Below are 20,769 nucleotides of genomic sequence, written 5' to 3'. Positions count from 1 at the left end.
TTTATGACCCTTTTCTATTTCATCGCTGGAGACAACTGAAGATTCGGAGGAGTAGTTTCTCTGTGAGGGTACTAAGACAGTGTCTGAACTCTCACACTTCACACTATAACTCCAAACCTGTTTATTAGTACAGGGAGGTGTAAGAGGAAAGTCCCGTTCTAGATTTGAAACACAATAATCAGAGCTCAAGAACATCAATCGGCTAGTGATCCAGTAGAACCATCCCAAGCTTATGCTCATGAAGTCAGGGCAGTAGGAGCTAATCTAGCCTTCAAAAGGAACCAGTCAGTTGGGAAAGCTTTGCAAGCAGGAGTCTGGAATTGCAAGACTATGCTCACAACCCATAACTATGGGATAGTACCCACAATCTTCCTGAGACCTATGGTAACAGCTCAGCAAGCAGTGTAGTGCTCTTAGCTCCTCAAAGGACAAAAAACATCACGTTTATACTAATGGTCGTGACATCAGTCTAGGATAACAGCAAGAATGTCTGGCCTTTATCCTCTCTTTCCCTTCCTTTGAGCTGCAGCATTCAACACGGTATGTTGCTAGAATGGACACTGATGCAGGTAAGCTAACATATCGGATACTATTCTATTTTGCTTAAAGTAGAAGTGATTTTGCCTATCCTCCTGACAAGGGGAAGATGGACACAACTGTAAACCCATCCATCTATATTAACTTAACATTCTAGTGAGATATTTCAGTGAGGATATAGGTTCCTCCATTGATTGTCTACCTATCAGCAGAAGCCTAATCTATCACCTAAACACTTTTATAACAATAGATGTCAATGAGAGTTAGCACTCCTGCACTTCTTTAGGTCCAAGTGTAACGACATCCCAAGATTTTACAGCAGGCAGTTTGGTCATAGAAACTTCCTCCCTCCTAAGGATAAGTTCCCTATTAAAGAATGAAGGTTTGTATCTGCGTAGTAATAAATCACAAATTTGAGAAATAATTAACATTTTTACTAACCATACAAAAAACCTGAGTCCTCTAACTTAGCTTCCTGCCTCATTCACTCTGCAACTCTTAGGCAAAGGTCAAAGGGGATACTCAGTGAGCCGACAGTGGGGCAGGGCTTTGCCACTACCAACCTGTAACTACTGTCAGTTTGTTATAAATTTTTAACAGCTGAGTTTCCATCTTCACTGATGTCATATTTCAATTGAAGGACTCAAGCTTGTATGGTTAGGAAAAATACAAACTATTTTAAAAAGTAAAGTACTTTGATTTACAAGTTCAATCTGGTCAGGGAGCTTGCTCGCAACACAAACTGCTAGTAAACCTAAAAAAAAATTTCCCATGAGAAATAAGAAAACAAGTCCATTAATACATAATTACAACCCCTAACATCAGATATGCATACAAATTAATAATTCACAAAAAAGAGAAATATGTTGACAAATTAGATCACACTTGACTCTTGAGGAGAGTCATAGCTGGCGTGAGGGGAACAAGAGAAGAGGATTTGGAGTGGGGTACTGCTTGGAGGGAGAATCTCCCTCCTTGAACTTCTGGTAAGATATTATGAGTTTTATCTTTTGATGGCATTCACTGTCCCTAACAGAATTACAGTATTTTAATTATGCTTTTTGGACACTTTGTTGTCTTTCTTTACAGTCTCAAATTCTTCTTTCACAGTTACCTTATCTAGATATGCCTGCTTTTGTCTTTACTTTAAAATTGTATAGAAATGCAACATCATACTGTAAGTTAATAGAATTGCTCTTCACCGAGCCAAAGCCTTATTTGGGTAATGTGTTTCTACTATATTTTGTAGGGTTTCCTATATTGTTAACATTTCCCTAGTTTCACTTGAAGTAAGTGGTTTGTCACATCTCAGATGAAATCTTCTCCAGAACCTCTTGTAGCACCTTATGCAACTCCAATAGCTCCTCGTTCATCAGCTGGCCGCTATACGTCTAGAAAGTTGTTGATTTTGTCCTTGTCCAACTCCAAACCCATTGTCTTGCCCATTGACACAATTTCATAGAAAACTGTCTCTTGGATCAGTTCAAATCCATTGAAATCATGTTCAGGAATGCATTCAGGCCACAGTTTTCTCTGTGCAGAATTAAAACTTCTCTTAGTGACCCATTACCATGATTTATCAATCCTTTAGAAGCAGCTGACGATATGGAAATGTTCTTCCCAAAACTCAGGGAGGGTAAAGTTGGTCCCTTTTGTGATCTCAAAGCATTGCTGGAACATAGCCTTTGTGTAAGGCTTCTTGAAGTTTACGATCACTTGCTGATCCATGAGTTGCTGTACTGTACTGGTGTGCAGTTAGGCAGCAGGAACTTTATTCTGATGAATTCAAACTCCTCCGTTAGGTTGTCTTCAATACCTGGAGGATAGGAAGAAGCATTGTCTATAAGCAACAAGGCTTGGAGTGGTAGACTCTTCTTCATGAAGTATTTCTGGTTAACAACAACACAAAAAATGTCAACCAAGCTTTGTTATATGACCTCCACATAACGTTGTTGCTTCGGCATCTTGTACTTTTTTAATTTTTGTGGATTTTCTGACTGATACACTAGGAGAAGTTTGAATTTTCAATCCCTGCTGGCATTAGCATAGAACAGCAGGCTTAGACAGACTTTCATGGGTTTGTAACTGGAAATTGCCTTTTCTTCCACAGTAATGAAGGTCCTCTTGGGCATCTTCTTCCAGAACTGACCAGTCTCATCACAATTGAACACTTGCTGCAGCATGAAATATGATATTTAAATGAACCTTTTAAAGTCTACAGTGAATACCTTTACATTGTAGCTTGCATCCTCACCATGTCACACAACACTATGGATGCCAGTTCTTCCGGTGAAAATTTAAAATCAGCCATGGTTTGCTATGAATAGTCCTTTTTCTTTGTCTGCTGGCTCCTTTTTATTAAGGTGAATATAATATTTTGCTTTTCCACAAATAATGTACTAAGTAATCATATCACCTGCTAACTGCTTCTCACTAATCCAGATAAGAAGGAATTTTTCCTTGTTATCAAGAACACATGGCCATTGTTTCATTAACGTCAGAACCCCTTTATGTAGTATCAGTTGCTTTGATTTTTTTTTCAGAATCTTACAAATTGTGGATGTTGTACGATTGTACAATTTTTCCAGGCGTGCCACACACGTACCTTGATCATGCTTCTCAAAAAATTCTTTCTTCACCTGTTCGGTAATCGTCTCTAAATTATCTCTCTTAATCATCTTGGAGATTATTGTCTAGATGCTGTACTATACTTTACTGTTACTGTTAACTTGACGGGGAATCACATCGATCCCAATTCAATACCGAGTACAGTACGTGGTCACAACTCTACAAAGAATGCTTCCAAAGAAATGTGATAGTCTCGTTAGTACTTGTCCACAAAAAATACGCATACAATGCTTGTAAACCAATTTGAATATTTATTCTCGAAAACCGACTTGTTCATACTGTACTGTACTTAAGTCACTTGCACATCGAGATACTGTACTACTGCATTTCTTTTGTTTATGCCAACTATGGATGGAATATGATCAACTATTCTATAACAAGGCTAGGGAAATTGATGTTTATATCATTTCAATTTTAGTATACAGTATGTAGTGCCGAAGCTAGTACTCGATTCTTTTATAATTTACAGATTATTTTGCGAGAGAAAATGGTTAGTTCTGCACGGGAAGTAAAGGAAAAACTTATCTTTACTCCTGATCCAATAATCTATTAAACCCCGTCTATAATATCATGGAAAATGGGGAGAGTAAGTTGTCTTAAGAGGACCTTCAAGAGACAACATAGAAAATTAATATCACACTTTGTCTCAAGTAGCTTATTTGGATACCCTTTAGAAATAAGTTTCCTTAACTATTAGATATCTCATTAGAGTTGAGTTCTTTCTCCATATTATCCTAACGTTTGTCTGTAGAAAACCTCTAAAATGGTAATAACAATTTTACTTTAATTTACTTCTAGCAGGAACATTTGCTCAAGGGACTTGTTTTGGCAATTGAGGTACTTACTCCTATGCTAATGCCACTAGGGAAAGCTAAAGATGTACTGGTGGCCAAACCTTAATACGAGTGGCTCACTGCCATTTGAAACAGGATTCTACTGAAGCTTTCAAGGAAATATCTAAAAGGATCTTTACTGCTCTGCAGAACTATACAATATTTCATGCCACATAAAGTTATAAAGTGGTTGATCACGAGCACCTACTCAAGAGAGTGGAGGGATATAAATATCCACTCCACCAAATTTAATAGTATTCACCCAAAACATAATGCCACTGTTAAGCTACCAACTGAAACTCTACGATATACAGAACATAAAATTAATTACTTAGTTCCACCGTAGCAATATTATACAAACGATCAGCTTGTGCTGAGGCTTTAAATAATTTAGTTGAAATAAATACAAACTGTTCCATAAGAAACATATGATATGCCATGTCATTAATATAGGAAATAAGAGGTTGCTCACGAGCACTTACTTCAGAAAGCGTAGGGATATTAGGATCTAGACCACCAGCTTAGTCTTCTACTTTGAAATCCAGTCGTCTAAAAGAGCTGACTAGATTGCAGACTTGCAAGGGTTTTACAGTGGAAGGACCTGAAGTAATTTGATAGTACGAGGCGCTTGAAAGACGATTGACTCCGTCATGCACTGTGCACCATCAGATCCCTTACTGACTGGTGCACTAAAACAAATAGGCAAAACTTGAGGACTTAGGCTAAGGATTAAAACTGGCCAGGTTAGGCTAGAATCTCTGCCTTTGTCTGAAGACTTACTGCCCTTCTTGGTTTGAACAAATGAAGCCAACGATGGCAAGATTTCATGAAGCTTAATACTATCAAAGCCAGAAAGCTTGTTAATGGCTGGAAAGGCATTATCATTATCCCCACTGTAACTAACTAGCCTAGTCTTCTCTGGACTCTTACCTGAACGGAAAGCTAATTTTCTTCCGGTTAATTTCCCATCTACGTTTTAAACTTGTAATTTGGTCTGCAACCATTTAAACATACTTTTCAACAAGAGGAATAGTAAACCCTAAGCATTACTCACAAAAGACAATCTAAATCACAATATTGGTCGCCCGTCACAAGCAAAGAAAATGAAGATCATGAATACACAGAAATTAATCCCTTGAACAATCTACACGGGAATTACTAAGAAATCTAGGAGAAGAAGGTTTTTATTAATCAGTCCAATTGCTTATAAATACACCAGGCACACCTCTTATTTTCATCAGGGATATTGTAATATACCTATAGTATAATATTGTTTTACCATAAAGACATCCCTTACAATCATAAATAACAAATTGACACTTTTATAACTTTCAATAGCTGCTAATTGTCTCAATATTGAGCTAGAGACCTAAGCTTATTGAAAGGGAAGAAAACACGAAATATTTAGTTTTGGGGTAAATACTAATATAAACAAAACTTCAATATCGAAGCAGTATGAACATCAGGGAGGTTCATAGCAATAATAATAATGTGATTATGTACTGTAAACATTTTGAAAACTGACTAAACTGAAAAAAAAAAAAAATTATAAAATACAAAAGGTTTAAGAGTGCTGCTTAATGTTTGTTCCTGAGTAAACCAAATGGAATTCAGAAATGTTGTATAAAATTTGAATATAAATTACAATGAAGAATCCTTGTAAGGAAAGAAACATTAATTATAACACTTTTATTAAATATATATATTCCTAGGATATGTACAATGTGAAATGTTATTACATAGCTTTTGCAGTCTTTCAAGACTGGATCAGAGAACATGTTTAGAGTTGTATTATACAAAACCATAGTGTACTGCACTGTGCTATCTCATCTTAAAGCCTGACCAATGTTTCTGGAACCTGTAAGAAACTGTAAAAGCAATTCTGAATCTTTGAAATTGATACTAATTTTGAGTTGCATTGGACAGGGATGTTCACATACTATTTTTTACCATATGAAGAAAAGTACTGTTTAGATAATGATTCACTTTCTTGTCATTCCAACTCTATGAGTATAAATATTATGGCAGTGATTTTATCCCTTTAAATGACATCCCAGTATAATTTTGGCTACCATACAAAAGATATTTTATTCAATAAGTTCAAGATCACCACAAGAACAATTTGTATTATCGTTTAAAACATTTACACTGCCTTTGATATTTTGGTGTTATTCATGGATAGATTCTAATTGTGGTGGGTACGTTATTAGATACAATGCAGCATTTGAAAATCAATGGAAATAGTTTGCAGGAAATGAAAAGGATTACCATAGTATATTATGTCATGATTCTCAAAAACGTTTTTCTGAGTAAGAAGTTCCCTTTCATAATTTATAGATGGAGTACAACAGCCTAAGAAAAATTCAAAACATTTTCAGCAAGAAAGAAATGTTTTATGCTTTATTAACATACATTGCAAACATCATATTTTTAATGTCCTATGACATTGCCACACTATTTACATTAAGATACAAAAGTAACTAAATTACTCTCACTGTGAAAGATCAATTAGATTTTACCTATATTATACAAAATACTACTCCAGTCTCTTTTGATACTACAATCATTTCAGAGAAACATGTTCAAGTGCACAATTCTCTCAACATTCTTATAGAATAAACACTCATTTCTTCATATCTTAATAACTACTACTAAAAGTAAAAAATAAAAAAATCTTGTTTTATCAGAAATTAACAGAGACAAGATTTTTAGTAGATTTAATCTAAAAAAATTCTATTCTGCCACACTCCTTAACACATGGAGCATTTAAGGTTTATTTGGTAACTTTGAAGAATTAGTATTGTTAACTTTGTTTCCTTAAGCAGTTTTTCTGCTATAAATTTCACAACTAAACCTGTCATTTCTATTCTATGTGAATGTCCCACATAAAAACCAGGATACTGTATATGTTTTAGGGTCATTATTATTACTAATCACATTCGATTTTTGTCTTCTTTGTATGTTGTTCAAACATAATACTGTACAGTATAAGTAAATACCTGTAGCTGTGGAAATCACTGGTTAACTTGAAATTAGAATTTTATCTCTTATAAGCTACACAAAATTTCCTTAGCAAATGAATGAACTGGAGAGACAGGCAGATTATGATAATTCCATAATTGAAAATCTAGGTTCCTGTACTAGCTGAACATTCTCACTCAGATTAGATGAAGATTTAGCCACCTTAACCACCTAACTAACTAGCTACATTAAAGAAATGCAAGGCTGAATAAATATATCTTCAATTGAAGATAAAAATATTTACAGTTGCACAATTTAGATCAAAATTTACGAATTTGTGTACCTGTTAAATAAGCATGATGATTTGCTCTAGTAACCATTTAGTTAACTAGTAGCACTGAATATTAGCAACTATAAAAAAACCTTGCTACATAAGTCTGTTATGTTGAAAAAGAACTAACCGTTTTGATCATCTTATGTGTATGCAACATTAGAATGGGAAACTTTCCTTTTATTCTGCCAAACCATAGTCAAGATCATTCACAATATCAAAATTCTCCATCAACCATTTAAGGAAGAGGGTAGTATTAAATTGGTGGTAAGCCAAACATAATTCAATATAATAAGGTCGCAGAAAAAACAGGGAACCGTTGCTAAAGAAATGACATAAAATATCTAGGAAAATATGAACGAACTAAATGAACTTGATTTGAATGATTAGGAAGCATGTTAGCATCAAAGTTGCTACTAAAGTTTGGAATCAATAATAAGGATGTCAAGAGCCAGCACATTGGCTCTATAAAAGCACTAGATAAATGTTAAATTTGAATTACAGCTTTATAAGCACCTAGAAAAAATTCTAAGTTTTAGAATATCAAGAATAATAAGACTTGATTTTGGGGGAAATTTACAGTAGACAGTAACAAAATGATTTACTTTTATAAACTTAATGGGCCAGAGGAAAAATATTGCAGCTGGTGGTAGAATGGAGGACCAATGAGCAACAGACAAAAAAAGATGATGGAAAGAAAATCTTGTAAACTTACTGAATTGGACATTGAAGAAGAATCACACGATTACTAGATTGAAATGGCGCAAAACAGTAATTATGAAACAACACGGTGCAAGCAGCTGCAGGGATCAAAAGCCAGCAGAGTGAGTGTTTAATAACTCAAATGGAGGTAAATCTGGTAAAAAGGAGTGAGATTAACATTAATCTATTTTTCCATATTCTGTGCAACAACCATTGCATTTCTTATGTAATTTGTCTCTGAAATGCTAAATTTACTGAGGACAGAAAATTAATATTTTTACCTTGAATTTTTCTCAATAAGATTCTTACAATAAGTCAGCATGAAAAAAATTAAGATGCCTATCACATTATGGATCCACTTGCTCTGCTGAAATATTATGCACAAGAACATGACACACTTCAGTACTCACTCCATATAAATATTCAGTCGCCCTTACATCACATACACAACAGTGACAATACTGACTAGCACTCTTAAGTAGCCTATATTCATACTGAAATTATTCACATACATCTTCAGATAACATGATTTCTTGAAGTAAAATCTTACGAATTCTATTGATAAAATATATGAGGGACCTGGAAAAAGTTGATATGGTAATTCGTGTTGCTCCCAAGTACACAAGTTTTGCAACATAATAATCTCAAACACTTGAAAATACCACAGTATTTCTTACATAAATAAATGTGACACTTTTAATAAGACCTCGATTTGCAAAGTATAATATTCCAAAGTTAAGTTTATAAACCATTTGAAACTCAATTTGTAGGTGGAATATAAAACCATGAAATTAGAAGTACTGTTTACATAGTGGGTGTACAGTCATTCTGAAGTCACTAGTTAACCAGTTTTAGCTCTTTATACAGAAGTACTGCATAAATATTGCTTGTTCAGTCATTTTGAAGTCAAACAGTCAATCATATCTATTTTTTTTTTTACAAAACATGTCAAATATTTATTTGGAAGATACAGTACATACAGTGGTACAGTAATTGTCTTCTATGATGTTACAATAAATAAGAATAAAGTAATACTCATTTTAGAGTCTTATTATAAGACTAGTTGTTTATTAGATCAAGCCCATACATATTTACAAAGTTTGAGCTTAAAAAGTAGATTGAACAACTGTAATTACAAAGAAAAAGAATTACACAAACCCTTAATGTAAATAAATAAAGAGTATTTTGATATCACAACTCTTCAGATGAAGTAATCTCTTTTATCTTAATGAAAAAAATTCTGGAAAATGTTATTCACATGCCCATTTACTAATCAATAACCCCAGGGGATGAAAATAAATGTAGGTGCAGTACAGTTTTAGGTTCATCGGGTCCGAAACTTTTTCATACTATGAATATTTTTAGATTTCAACACAACACAATAAGGGGAAGTTTTTCTCACTACGGCAAGAAATTACTATTCAAATACCATTATATTTCCGACATAACTTAGTGTGTATGGGTACTCATGTTCAAATAACAACACGGGCAATATAAAACTTCTACCTACCTCTTTTGAACATTAAGGCCACCTTATCACAAGGCATTATGTCCTTGTTTGTGACATTATGAAATTTATCTACAATATCTTATGCTTCAGATGTCAAACTTAACCCACCAAGAAAGTTTTCATTACATGTTGAAACAATTCTTCATCTTTATATATATGCAATTCCTTACAGTTCATATTCAAAATGGGTGATGGATTTTGTTATAGCTTTGAAGCTATGTCACTTATGAGAAAAAAATTTTGTATTTAGAGTTTACCTTCAAATCAAAATTACCATCTTTAAAGAGAGTAAAGGGAGGTTAATCTTGGTGAGGTGAGTTTGAGGACCAGGTTTGTAGTCCCCCACCATACATTGTTATTATGTAAACTTTTATGCCCAATGATGTATCACACAAGTATTACCCACTGCACCAGCACCATACTTAGTCTTGCAAACATGAAAAGTTCTGGTATTTCATAACCTACATATCAAATTACAGTACTTTGTAACAAACATACAAGGTATTGTACTTTTATGAGAAGCACAGATCCTGTCAGCCATGTTTCAGCATTACATTTCCCTTTAAATGTATTATCTAGCATTATTTTTGCAGGAATTCCGGTTTATTATCCAAATAAGTCACTAGAAGTTTCAAATTCTTCAAAATGGAAAACTCTATATATCCTTCATTCTGCCATGACTAAACCACAACTATATCATGATCTGTGAATCATTCAAAATATAGGTTATCAACAACTTCATAATCAGTCATGGCAAAATCCTTACATTAAAGATGCAACATTATACAATTCATCACACCAGACAACATAAAAAAAATCACATGTCTGGGAAATTGTTTCAAATGCCATGCCAAATGAGCATTAAATCTTGACTGAGTAATATCAAGATAATGAGCTAAAATGGAAATTATTCTGTTACCTTGTTTGCTCCCTCCTTGCATAAAAAGGGGGAAGAGGGGAATCCATTAGGCACATACATAAGCTATGTACCAAATATCATATATGTTTACTTTCTTCATACAGCCATGAGATTCATATATAAACTAAATCATTATTTAGGAACTAAAATGATTTAAATCTTTATTTCTAAACATTGCTATTTCAATAAACAAAAGACATCATAATTTTCTATGATCTAGGGAAAAACTATCATTCTATATTACAAGAAGAGATTCCTTTCTGATATCATCAATCTCCCCTTCCTGATATCTTCAAGGATGGAGGGCAATATTTGTCTTAATCATATCTAAAAACATAAAAAAAATATTAAGTGTTCTAAATGAAATTCCTTAAATCATTAAGTTGGCATCATTAATACCCTTCTTTCAACTGAGCATTAATGCCTCTATGTCTCACTATAATGGAGATGTAGAAGTATTAATGAGAATTAAACAAAGTGGGATATAATATTTACTGTGAAGAAATGAGGATGATGATGTACTGTACTATCAATCTGATGATGATTACAGTGAAGTTCAAAACTATGGTTGGAATTATCAAACATTATTTAAAACTGCTGGCAATTCAGCAATAAAATATAACTAATGAAAAATCCCAGTGCTGAAGTGTTGAATAAACTTTGTCATGACACAAAGCTGACTGACAGGCCAAAGTAAAATACCATAAAACATAGTGTCCTTGTCTCATCAGAAGACAAATGTACATCGAAGGTAACAAAATTTTCCCTTTTATTTGTTCAAAAAATGAGGCAGGTTACACATATCTGACAAAAAAATCACAAGTATCACCTGAGGGAAACTAAAATTTTAATTCCTTACTTTTATGAGATTTGCGGGACACATACATCACCAAATCTCAAGAAAGTCACTTGTTATCTAACATTCCTGTTTCATTGTATTATATCTCGCTCTAAAACTGCTTATTTTCATACATATAAAGGCCATTTATGCTTTCATATACAACTGTTCATGTTCTCGCTCATCTTCAGAATCTTCTTCTTCCACAAACGGTACTAAAGTTAATGAAACTTTTTCAGACATATTCGCTGTTTTAAGAAATCTGTAGGAATAATCCCTTGACCAGCACAAGGAACCATTCGATCTAACCTGAAAATTAAAAAGAAAAGGACCTATTATATTGAATTAAAATATCTGGCATTATCTCTCTAACCATGTTTAATAACATTGGCGTCCAACTGTAATAAATGTGCCAGATAAGCTTCGTATTCATTGTATTAGAATTGGATGGAAAGAGAATAACTACTTAGATTTTAACTTTTGATTTTCGTTTTTAGTTTTTCATTTTGTAGAATGTCAAAGTTGAGGATGCAGAACTAGTTCATGCAACAACAAGGGACTGATCCAAAGAACAATTTGAACAATGAGAATGATCCAAAGAATCATATATTTTGGTAAAAGCAAGGTCAATTCATCTGGTTTTATATACTACAGTATTAACAAAAGAGAGGTAGCAGGATTAGTATGTGATAAGAAAATGCCTATCAAGCTAAAAGTCAAGATCTATAGCACAGTAATAAGACCAGCGCTAATGCATGGATCGGAAATGTGGGCTCTAAGACGAAAAGAGGAAGCTTGAGAGAACAGATGAAATACGAAGAATGGCTGGCGTAGTAAAGATTACAGAGGTGAAAAGAGTTTCATGACTGAGATGGTGTGAGCATTTGTTCAGGATGGATGCTGGGGAAGGAGTGAGAAGGACTTGAGGGAAACTGTTGGGGAGGGAAGATCTAAAGGGAGGCAGAGAATTAGATGATAAGGTGAAGGATGATATGGAAAGAAGAAGTTTGGTGGAAGAGGATGGTTTTGATCGAAGGTATTGGAGAGGCTGCAACAGACAACCGATCCCCTAATGAAAGGATAATAGCAGAAAAGAATTAAAGTATTAACAAAAGTATCATGTACAATCATAATTTCATTGAAGATTACTTTCTGAAACATATATTTTCTCATCTCTGGTCTGATCTAAAGACTAACATGTGATGTATACGTAATGTATTATAATGTCCAGGTTTTAGAATGTCAGTGTTATAATTTTATTGGTGTCACAGACTATTATGCTACATATGTTCTTTACAAAAGTTTGCTATGGAAAAAGAAATACTTTTGTATATGGTGTACTGTCACTCAAAAATTACCTCTTTTAATTTAGTTCCATTTATAAAGATAGCCTAAGCTGTACTATTCCAAATATACCGTATATGAAATACTTCTTTAATGCATTCTACTCAATATGAGATCTTAATATCCTTTATCCTTTAGGGAAGTACTATCACACCTGATTACTCTTAAAAGTCAAAGACTGATCCAAATCCGCTTATTAAAACCAGTCTAATTTTATAGTGCTTACAATGCCAACCACTCTAACCTATACAATATGTGAAATGAAACTTAGATATATATGAATATAGTCTTCTGATATAGTAGGAAGACAATTGTGTGACTCAAAACTATGGAACAATGAAGACTAATGGTGTGACTCAAAACTGATGCCCCTTCTAATCTTTGACCAGTATAAAGCATTTGCATATCTGTCCACATATCAATAAGCCACACTGGTTTGAGATATCCTTCGGTCATGCATGACAAGGACTTTTCCTGTATCAGCAGCCCATAGTAATTTTCTGTTATCTAGAATATATTCATTAAAGAAGTGACTGTTATAATATTAAAAATCTGGCTTGACTGTGAACTTCAAGTATATACTAAATAGTACACATTTCTGTATTCGATATATAGTATATATATATCTGTAATTTTCTCATGTAATCTTGAAGGATAATTGCATTGTATTATTATGTTATGTTAACCTTTTGCACATGCAATAAAGATGAAAATATTTCTATCTTTCTCTTTGTTTAATAATAAGTGCACTAAAATGAATGACATGGGTAAAATGTTTTTCTTAGAGATTTAAAATTCAATGAAAATATGGATTATTACTAAAAAAGACAATGAAATACATACCTGAAGGACAGTGAATACAGCACCAAACATCAATACATTAACTAAACAAATAATAACAATAAGAGAGGTGGCGGATAAAAAGTCTGGTTGTCTATATGGGGTCTGCGATGAATCTGAATTTAAACTCAATGCGATCCGTCTCTTATCAGCAGAAACTGCCCCAAAGCACTGACCTGTAGTTGAAAAATGGTAAAAGAATATTTGTCAATATAATAGACTTAAAAACTTTAAACTATGTTGAAATGCTACTTACTATAACATCTTAATTTAAAAAAAAAAAAAATTTCCTTATGTTATAATGACTGTACTAGGTAATAGAATATCAGGTACAGTACTCTTGAAAAATGGATCATAAAAGACAATTCAATATCACAGCATATGTAAAATGTCAGCTGACAACAGCAACAATCATAACGATAACTTTAATTCCAGCAGCCTGACTGTAACTCACTCAAAATGAACTTGTGAACAACGATTTATAAAATAACATTAAAATAAAAACAAAGCACAAAACTGAATAACTTGAACTGTAGCAATGAACTTATTGATTCCTAATATTTTTTTAGCCATGAAGATCTCAAAAACATTACTGCATGTGGAATAGAGGATAAAATATATTACCACAGCACAAACAACCAAAATTTCATGAAATATGTAATGTTTCACTACCTAGAAGTGGCAGTACTGTAGTCTTTAAAGTTGCGTTAACATATCATTCATAATATATAGAATACTTCAATTATTTTTTGACTGATAATGTGAGGAATAAGATATGTTCATAACATATCACTGATATATTAACAGTATATTTTTATCATTCTTTAACTGACAATGTGGGGAATTGCAGTCATAACTAAACATTATCTCTTTGGTGTTCTCTTTCTCTATGCAATATTCTTTCTCTAGTTGAATATTAATTATTCTAATTTTTCCTAAACAGTTATATAATGTTAATTGGCAACTTTTCATTAATATTGCAATAAATTATGCAATTCCTGCACTGGATATATATATTTCATTATCATTTGAATTTGAAATCCTCTGCCTATTTTCTTAACTTTGTTCGCCATAGAATTTACAATTTAATGACTAAGGTTTATCAACTCCCTTTATGCTATCATAGAGGGTTGCTTCACACAGTTGTAGAGGGGTCAAGGCTGTTGAAGCGAGAGAAAACGGTTGAATTTAAATTCAACGATATTAGTCATAATTCTTGCTAGCTTCAACTATAAATAAAATTAATTCTACTGTATTTCCTGTTTTCTTTCCTTCCAATAGGCTTCAGTCTCTAGCAAAGTAATGGGACAATATTGCAGCTCGTGGCAATAAATATGGCTTTGATACGCTGTACAATCTTTGTCTTTTAATCTCTACGTGATTCTCACTTTGACCAGCGGTGCCCCTTACTCATGATTGTTAGGTTATTCATATTTAGATATATGGCATAACCATACCATGGTAATTGCCATTAACCACCAAATTGTCTCAATACATCACTACAGGGCTAAGCTTATTACTGTACAGTACAAGAAAAGAAAACAGGAAATATTCTAGTTGTGGGGTTAACTTCAGTAATAAACCAAGCATCATGAGTAGAGCAATACGAATATTCTGGAATCCAGTGACTTTAAGAGAAATAAATGTACAACCAGAAAAGATTATTGCAAGTCATCAGTGAAAAAAAAAATGCTTTCCATAAAATCTTGTTACATTCTGTTATTTTCTACTTACTACAAACCTTGTTACATTCTGTTATTTTCTACTTACTAGTTGTAGGATCACATGAGCAGCAAGGGGGTCCATGGTCCTCTTCTGTGACCCCCTCAGGACAACACATCCTGCATGTGCCAGAGTCTAAATGAAGTGATTTAGGTGCTTCACATGATGTGCAACCACCCTCTCCTCCTGATGAACAGGTTAGACATGACGAGTGACACGCTTCACAAGATTGTGAACTTAAATTATAATAGCGACCTGATCTACACTCTATACACATGCCACCATCCAGGGTAAGGTAGTCATGGCATGACGTACAGTCGTTAAGACCAGAACCTGCAAGAACAGAAATTGATTAGTCAAACACTATCTCTAAAAATAACAAATACGATATACAAATAAGTCTATTGCTAATAAAAAAGTAATGTATACCATTCATACGATAAGAGTTGAACATTCACGTATGTTAAAGTACCTATTCTTACTTTGTCTTAATACATTGAAATAAGTATAAAATATTTTCATATCATGAAAAGCCAAAGAGCTTGTACACTTTCTAAAACAATTTATTAAGTTGCATTTAAGGAATTTAAAGTGGTATGAGCAAAAAACCTATCAATGATGATATGTAATATGAAAAAAATTCAAGGCTTTCAGAGAGGACCTTACAGTAGGGTGGACTTCTTCATTCAAGTAACTAACCATACAAATGCCTGGATAATTAAGTTTCCATTTAAAGTAAGTTATATGGCTTTAAAATGCTTGACCTTAAAGATTAAGTGCACACTAACCACTAACCAATAAAATTATTTGTTAAAGGGTATTACTGTATATGATATGTGGCATATCATATACAGTAATACCCACATATGAATCAGTATTGCTAACATTGTTATTATATATAAAATATAAATAAGTTTTATATATATATACTATATATATATATATATATATATATATATATATATATATATATATATATATATATATACAGTATATATACATACACAGTATACTGTATGCATATAGTAAATCTTTGGGTTACAACATATTTTACTTAAAGTAGTTGTATCAGTTTTTTCTGGCACCAATTTTCTTTTGTCATTCTATATTTATGTCCTCCAAGTGGTTTTTTAGTCATAGTTCTATTTCCAAGGCATAAAGGGTGTATTTATGTCCTGCATTATGACTACTACTGTTTAACTTCATTACTTATGTACAGTAGTGTGTTAAGGTGTGTTCAGACTTACATTAAAACTCGACTTATTACAACATGACATACGAACAGATATCTGTTTTAACCAGGAGTCCTGCAGTACAATACTATCTTATTACTTATCATTTTAAACCCAAATAAGCAAGCAACTAACCTTTACAAGTACGACAATTGTTGTAACATGGAAGACATTTTCTTCCATCAGGATAATGAGAATCTGGACATGATGGACGACAGGTAGAATTCAGAAGGAATGAACTGTTATGGCAAGATGCACACTGGTCACTTCTTGGACCATAGCAGGAGAAGCATGAAGATTCACAAGCAACACAAATTCCTCTGTCACTATAAAACCTGTGGGAAAAATGTACAAGAAATCAATTAGTAATTTTTCATCTTTCCCTTTTTATGAAAATAGCTTTAGTAAAACCGTTCATGAAATTTTTCTTACATAATAAGACCATTTTCCAGTCATTATACATCATAGCATTGTGAACTAAAATTACATTACCACTAACATGCACATTTCAATTAAGACTATAGTAGTATGTAAAGAAAAAAGCATTAACACATATTTTTACCCTATTGGACAAGAAGCTATACAGTGACTGGTGTATAGGTGGAACTTTGTAGAGCATGACCCACATTCCTTGTAGGAAGTGCAGGTACGACAGCCATGAGGGCATGGTAAACACCGACCTCGTAATGCAAAGTAACCGATTGGACATGACCCTACACAATTTGACTCTAGCAAAAATCTTTTTTGTGCACAGTGTAGACACTGGGAGTCTCTGGGTCCAACACATGCTAAGCAGGTGGGGTGGCAGGCTTGACAAAGACCATCACGTCCAGCAAATTCATCTGTTGACATATGAAAAGAAAAGACATTAATTATACTAATAAAATATCATGAAACATATTTCTCAGTCAAGAATTCAGTAATTCCATCTACATCAGCAAAAGTCTTTTTCTTTCATCAATAATTAGATGAAAAGGCAATTAAATGAACTTAAAGAGCAAAAGCTGGAGGAAGGGAATAAAAATAAGATGAATGAGAATAGGGGTTTAAATGCCAAAGTAAGTTACTGTACAAGAAGTTATGAAAATTATGGTGACAAATCAAAAGCATTCATTTGACTCAGCAACTCACTTATGTTACAATGATTTGATGAAGCCACGCAGCGACCTGACTTTATTCTCCATCCATCAATACAAGTAGTACATAAATCAGTTCCATCACAGGTGGCACAACCTGCTGGACATACAAGGCACTCCCCAGTCACATCCTCACCAAATGTACCTGTTAAAAGGAAAAAGATTGGTAGTACAGTAAAGCATACTTTGAATGCTGTATTTTATACAAAACTCGTACTAACAAGAATTCTAAGTCTTTTACATTGTTTCATGTGGAAATATAATGTTTATATTTTTGCCTTTATGAGTTTTCTCTAAGGAACATAAAACAGAATTTCCCTTAAGATTAAAAAACCTAGAACAGCATCTAGTAATTTCAATTACCGTCAGGACAGCGGAAGACACATCTACCATTATAAAGGTAGGAATTGGATCTGCAAGTTGCACAGTCATTTTCAGAGCCTCCTACACAAGTTTCACATTGTGGATAACAGGAGCCGCATCTGTATTATGAAAAGATGTACATATTAAACAAGTATACTAAGTTCATTGCTATAATACATTAGGCATGATTTAAAAGTTGCTAGATTATCATGGTTAATTCAAGACAAAATCCTGTCAAATATGACTAGTTTTCAGATACTGCCCAGTGATATTTTGTTACAGTGTAAACAGAATTTTACTAATAAAATCTATCATTTCTGCACCTACATGACAATAATAGTGCTTCTCTCATGGAGCTGTTTAAATGCCAACATATACCGTAACACTAAAATAATTCTGCCCTTTTTTCCTTGCAAAAGACCTCCCCTCTAGTTAAGTATTGAATTAATCTGGCAGTTTAATGGTACAGTGTACATATTTAAGTATGGGCCTGCCACAGTTCCCTTGTATTTTCAGTCTTGAAGTTGAAACCAGTTCCCTAGCCTCTTGACATCACTAGTCAGTGCGGAGGAGAGGGTTATGTTATGAACATCAGGTGAGTATAGATATACTGTACTACAGTAAATTACATTATCAAAATTCAGTTTATTTCTATGAAACCCTGATGTTCATTGTGCTGACTCCCACACTGATGGAGGTGGGTTAGTGAAAGAACGAGATAGGAGATGTAACATCCTAGATTAATAAACTTTATGAGTTACCTGAGACTCATCTAGCTCTACAGTAAGTATTTATTAACCAAAAACTGGATTTCAATAATAAAATTTGTTATTGCTCTACTCACTTAATGTTCATATTGCTCCTTTTCCGAAGCTTGGTTTATATTAATGTGCAAGGTTGCTGATGTTAGCAATGAAAGCAAATTGAGAACATGGCAATCTTACAATGCCAAGAGGGCAGGACATAAGTCAAAGCTTAGAATGAAATGTTACTGAGAATCAGTAATTTAGTCAGAGCAGTTATAAACAATTAAGAGGGAGGGGTTTACCTTATTTTATAACCTATGGAAACTACTTCATTTTGTGCTGTGGGTGCTATGCGTGTCTAAAGGCAATTGAATTACTCTGTCCTCCAATCCTCTCTTTGTTAAGTTAGCTTAACAATTCAGTATAGGTCCATACAGTATTTTGAAAATAGAGTTTGCAAGACTCCTAGGGAAGAATGTAATAGAAAAGGTCTTGGATCCATCTACAGGTTTTTAAAACAGGGTTTTCCCTAGACCCATAAGTATTCAAAAGTTCAAGAATGGTTCTAGATGTTTTGCTTCTAAACAAATTTACAGTTCTCACCCAGTTTTTAAGGATACACCATCGGCAGTCCTGGGGGCAATAAGGAAAAGAGATGAAAGTTCTTGATAGAATTGATAAATTCATAATTTTACATTCCTATTCTTCAAGTTCAAGGGAAATCTTTTGGTTTGAGAAGGGTTCAGAGGTTTAACAATTCAAGTGATTATGTTTCAGTCTCAGGACAGATACACTAATCTTCACTGGAATAATGGTAGCCCCACATATCTCAAAATTAGTGAGATTTATGGGAATCTGGGTCCTTTTGTACCTGGATGACTAGCTATCTTTCAACGATTCAACAGAAAGAATTAAATATCAAGAAGTTTGACTACTCAGGTTACTAAACAGGTTGGAAGGCCTGCTCAATTTGGAATGGGACCTTTTGATTCCAACTCTGAGTCAACTTTGTCTTCTGCCTCACATTCTAGTTGTCTAAAATAGCAACTAGAAATGTGGGAATTCAAGTGTTTAGCAGTATATGTATGCATCTAAAGTAATTAAAGAATGCAAGGCCTAAGCCTATTGACAGAAAAAAAAAATTAAATTTTTGGATATTTGTTATAAAACTAAGCTTCATGAGAGAAGCAATATGAACGTCGAGTATAAAGGTTATAAATCTTATTATTAAAATTTATTTTTTCTAATATTCCTAAGTATAACTCTCCCCCCAGCAAAAAAAAAAAAAAATGTAACTCATTACTGTACTTACTTATTATCTTGGGTTTCATAAAATCCTTGTGGGCAACTTGTGAGACAAGATCCATTTGCAAGAAGCAGATGGTGGTCACAACTAGTGCACTGTTCAGGACCGTCACACTCATTACAGTGCAATCCACAATGCATACAAGTACCATCAACTGAAATAATTTACGCACAAATCAATATATAATACAAATCAAGGTAGGAAATTTAGAAATAATCCCTATTTGTTATTTCAGTCTTCTACACTACTGTTAGGAGTTGTTTTAATGGAATGGAAATTTTGAAATTCCCCTTTCATCTAATTTTCTAAAGAAATGAAATACAACAGGAATTAGTCTCATGTACTTAAATAAGAAGAATATATGAATCATATTTCATTTATGGATAATTCTATGATAAAAAAAATTCTGATAAACAGAGTGATTTAATCAAAGTATATAGAAACTTTGTGGGAAATTTGAATAAGTTCTTAAAATAATATTCAATTGTACTGAACTACTAAACTGAAATAGAAAACGTTCTTTTAAACAAACTGACTCACCTGAATAATAACCCTGTGGACAAGTCTGAACACAGAGTCCAAGGTGTAGCACATATAATAAACCTGAATGACAGGCAAGGCACTGGTTTTGTGCTGGTCCACTGCACATAACACACGACTCATGACATCCCAAACACTCTTGGTTCTCTGAAGCATAAGTTCCCTCTGGACAGCTACCAACACATTCACTGTAAATTGATATCAAGATTAATATGTTTTTCATCAAACAAAATGAAACAATAATAATCATTATACGTATTCATATAAATCAATGGCCCTGT

The 20,769-nt window shown here is 33.5% G+C and overlaps 1 protein-coding gene across 1 annotated transcript in view; it reads right to left on the bottom strand.

The window, feature by feature from the left end:
• Positions 1-5,672: 5,672 nt before the first annotated feature.
• Positions 5,673-20,769, bottom strand: part of LOC137644207 (furin-like protease 2) — a 36,293-nt gene continuing 21,196 nt past the window's right edge. The window contains exons 12-20 of the mRNA XM_068377207.1: positions 20,489-20,676; positions 19,955-20,102; positions 17,897-18,015; positions 17,529-17,678; positions 16,960-17,239; positions 16,533-16,732; positions 15,214-15,498; positions 13,447-13,619; positions 5,673-11,568 (exon numbers count right to left, since the gene is read on the bottom strand). Coding sequence (XP_068233308.1) covers positions 11,407-11,568; positions 13,447-13,619; positions 15,214-15,498; positions 16,533-16,732; positions 16,960-17,239; positions 17,529-17,678; positions 17,897-18,015; positions 19,955-20,102; positions 20,489-20,676 — 1,705 coding nt within the window. The 3' untranslated portion in view covers positions 5,673-11,406. The remainder of the gene's footprint in view (positions 11,569-13,446; positions 13,620-15,213; positions 15,499-16,532; positions 16,733-16,959; positions 17,240-17,528; positions 17,679-17,896; positions 18,016-19,954; positions 20,103-20,488; positions 20,677-20,769) is intronic.

Source organism: Palaemon carinicauda, chromosome 7 (genome assembly GCF_036898095.1).
Source record: "Palaemon carinicauda isolate YSFRI2023 chromosome 7, ASM3689809v2, whole genome shotgun sequence".
Classification (NCBI taxonomy): Eukaryota; Metazoa; Arthropoda; class Malacostraca; order Decapoda; family Palaemonidae; genus Palaemon; species Palaemon carinicauda.
This window is presented reverse-complemented; position numbering and strand designations above follow the sequence as displayed.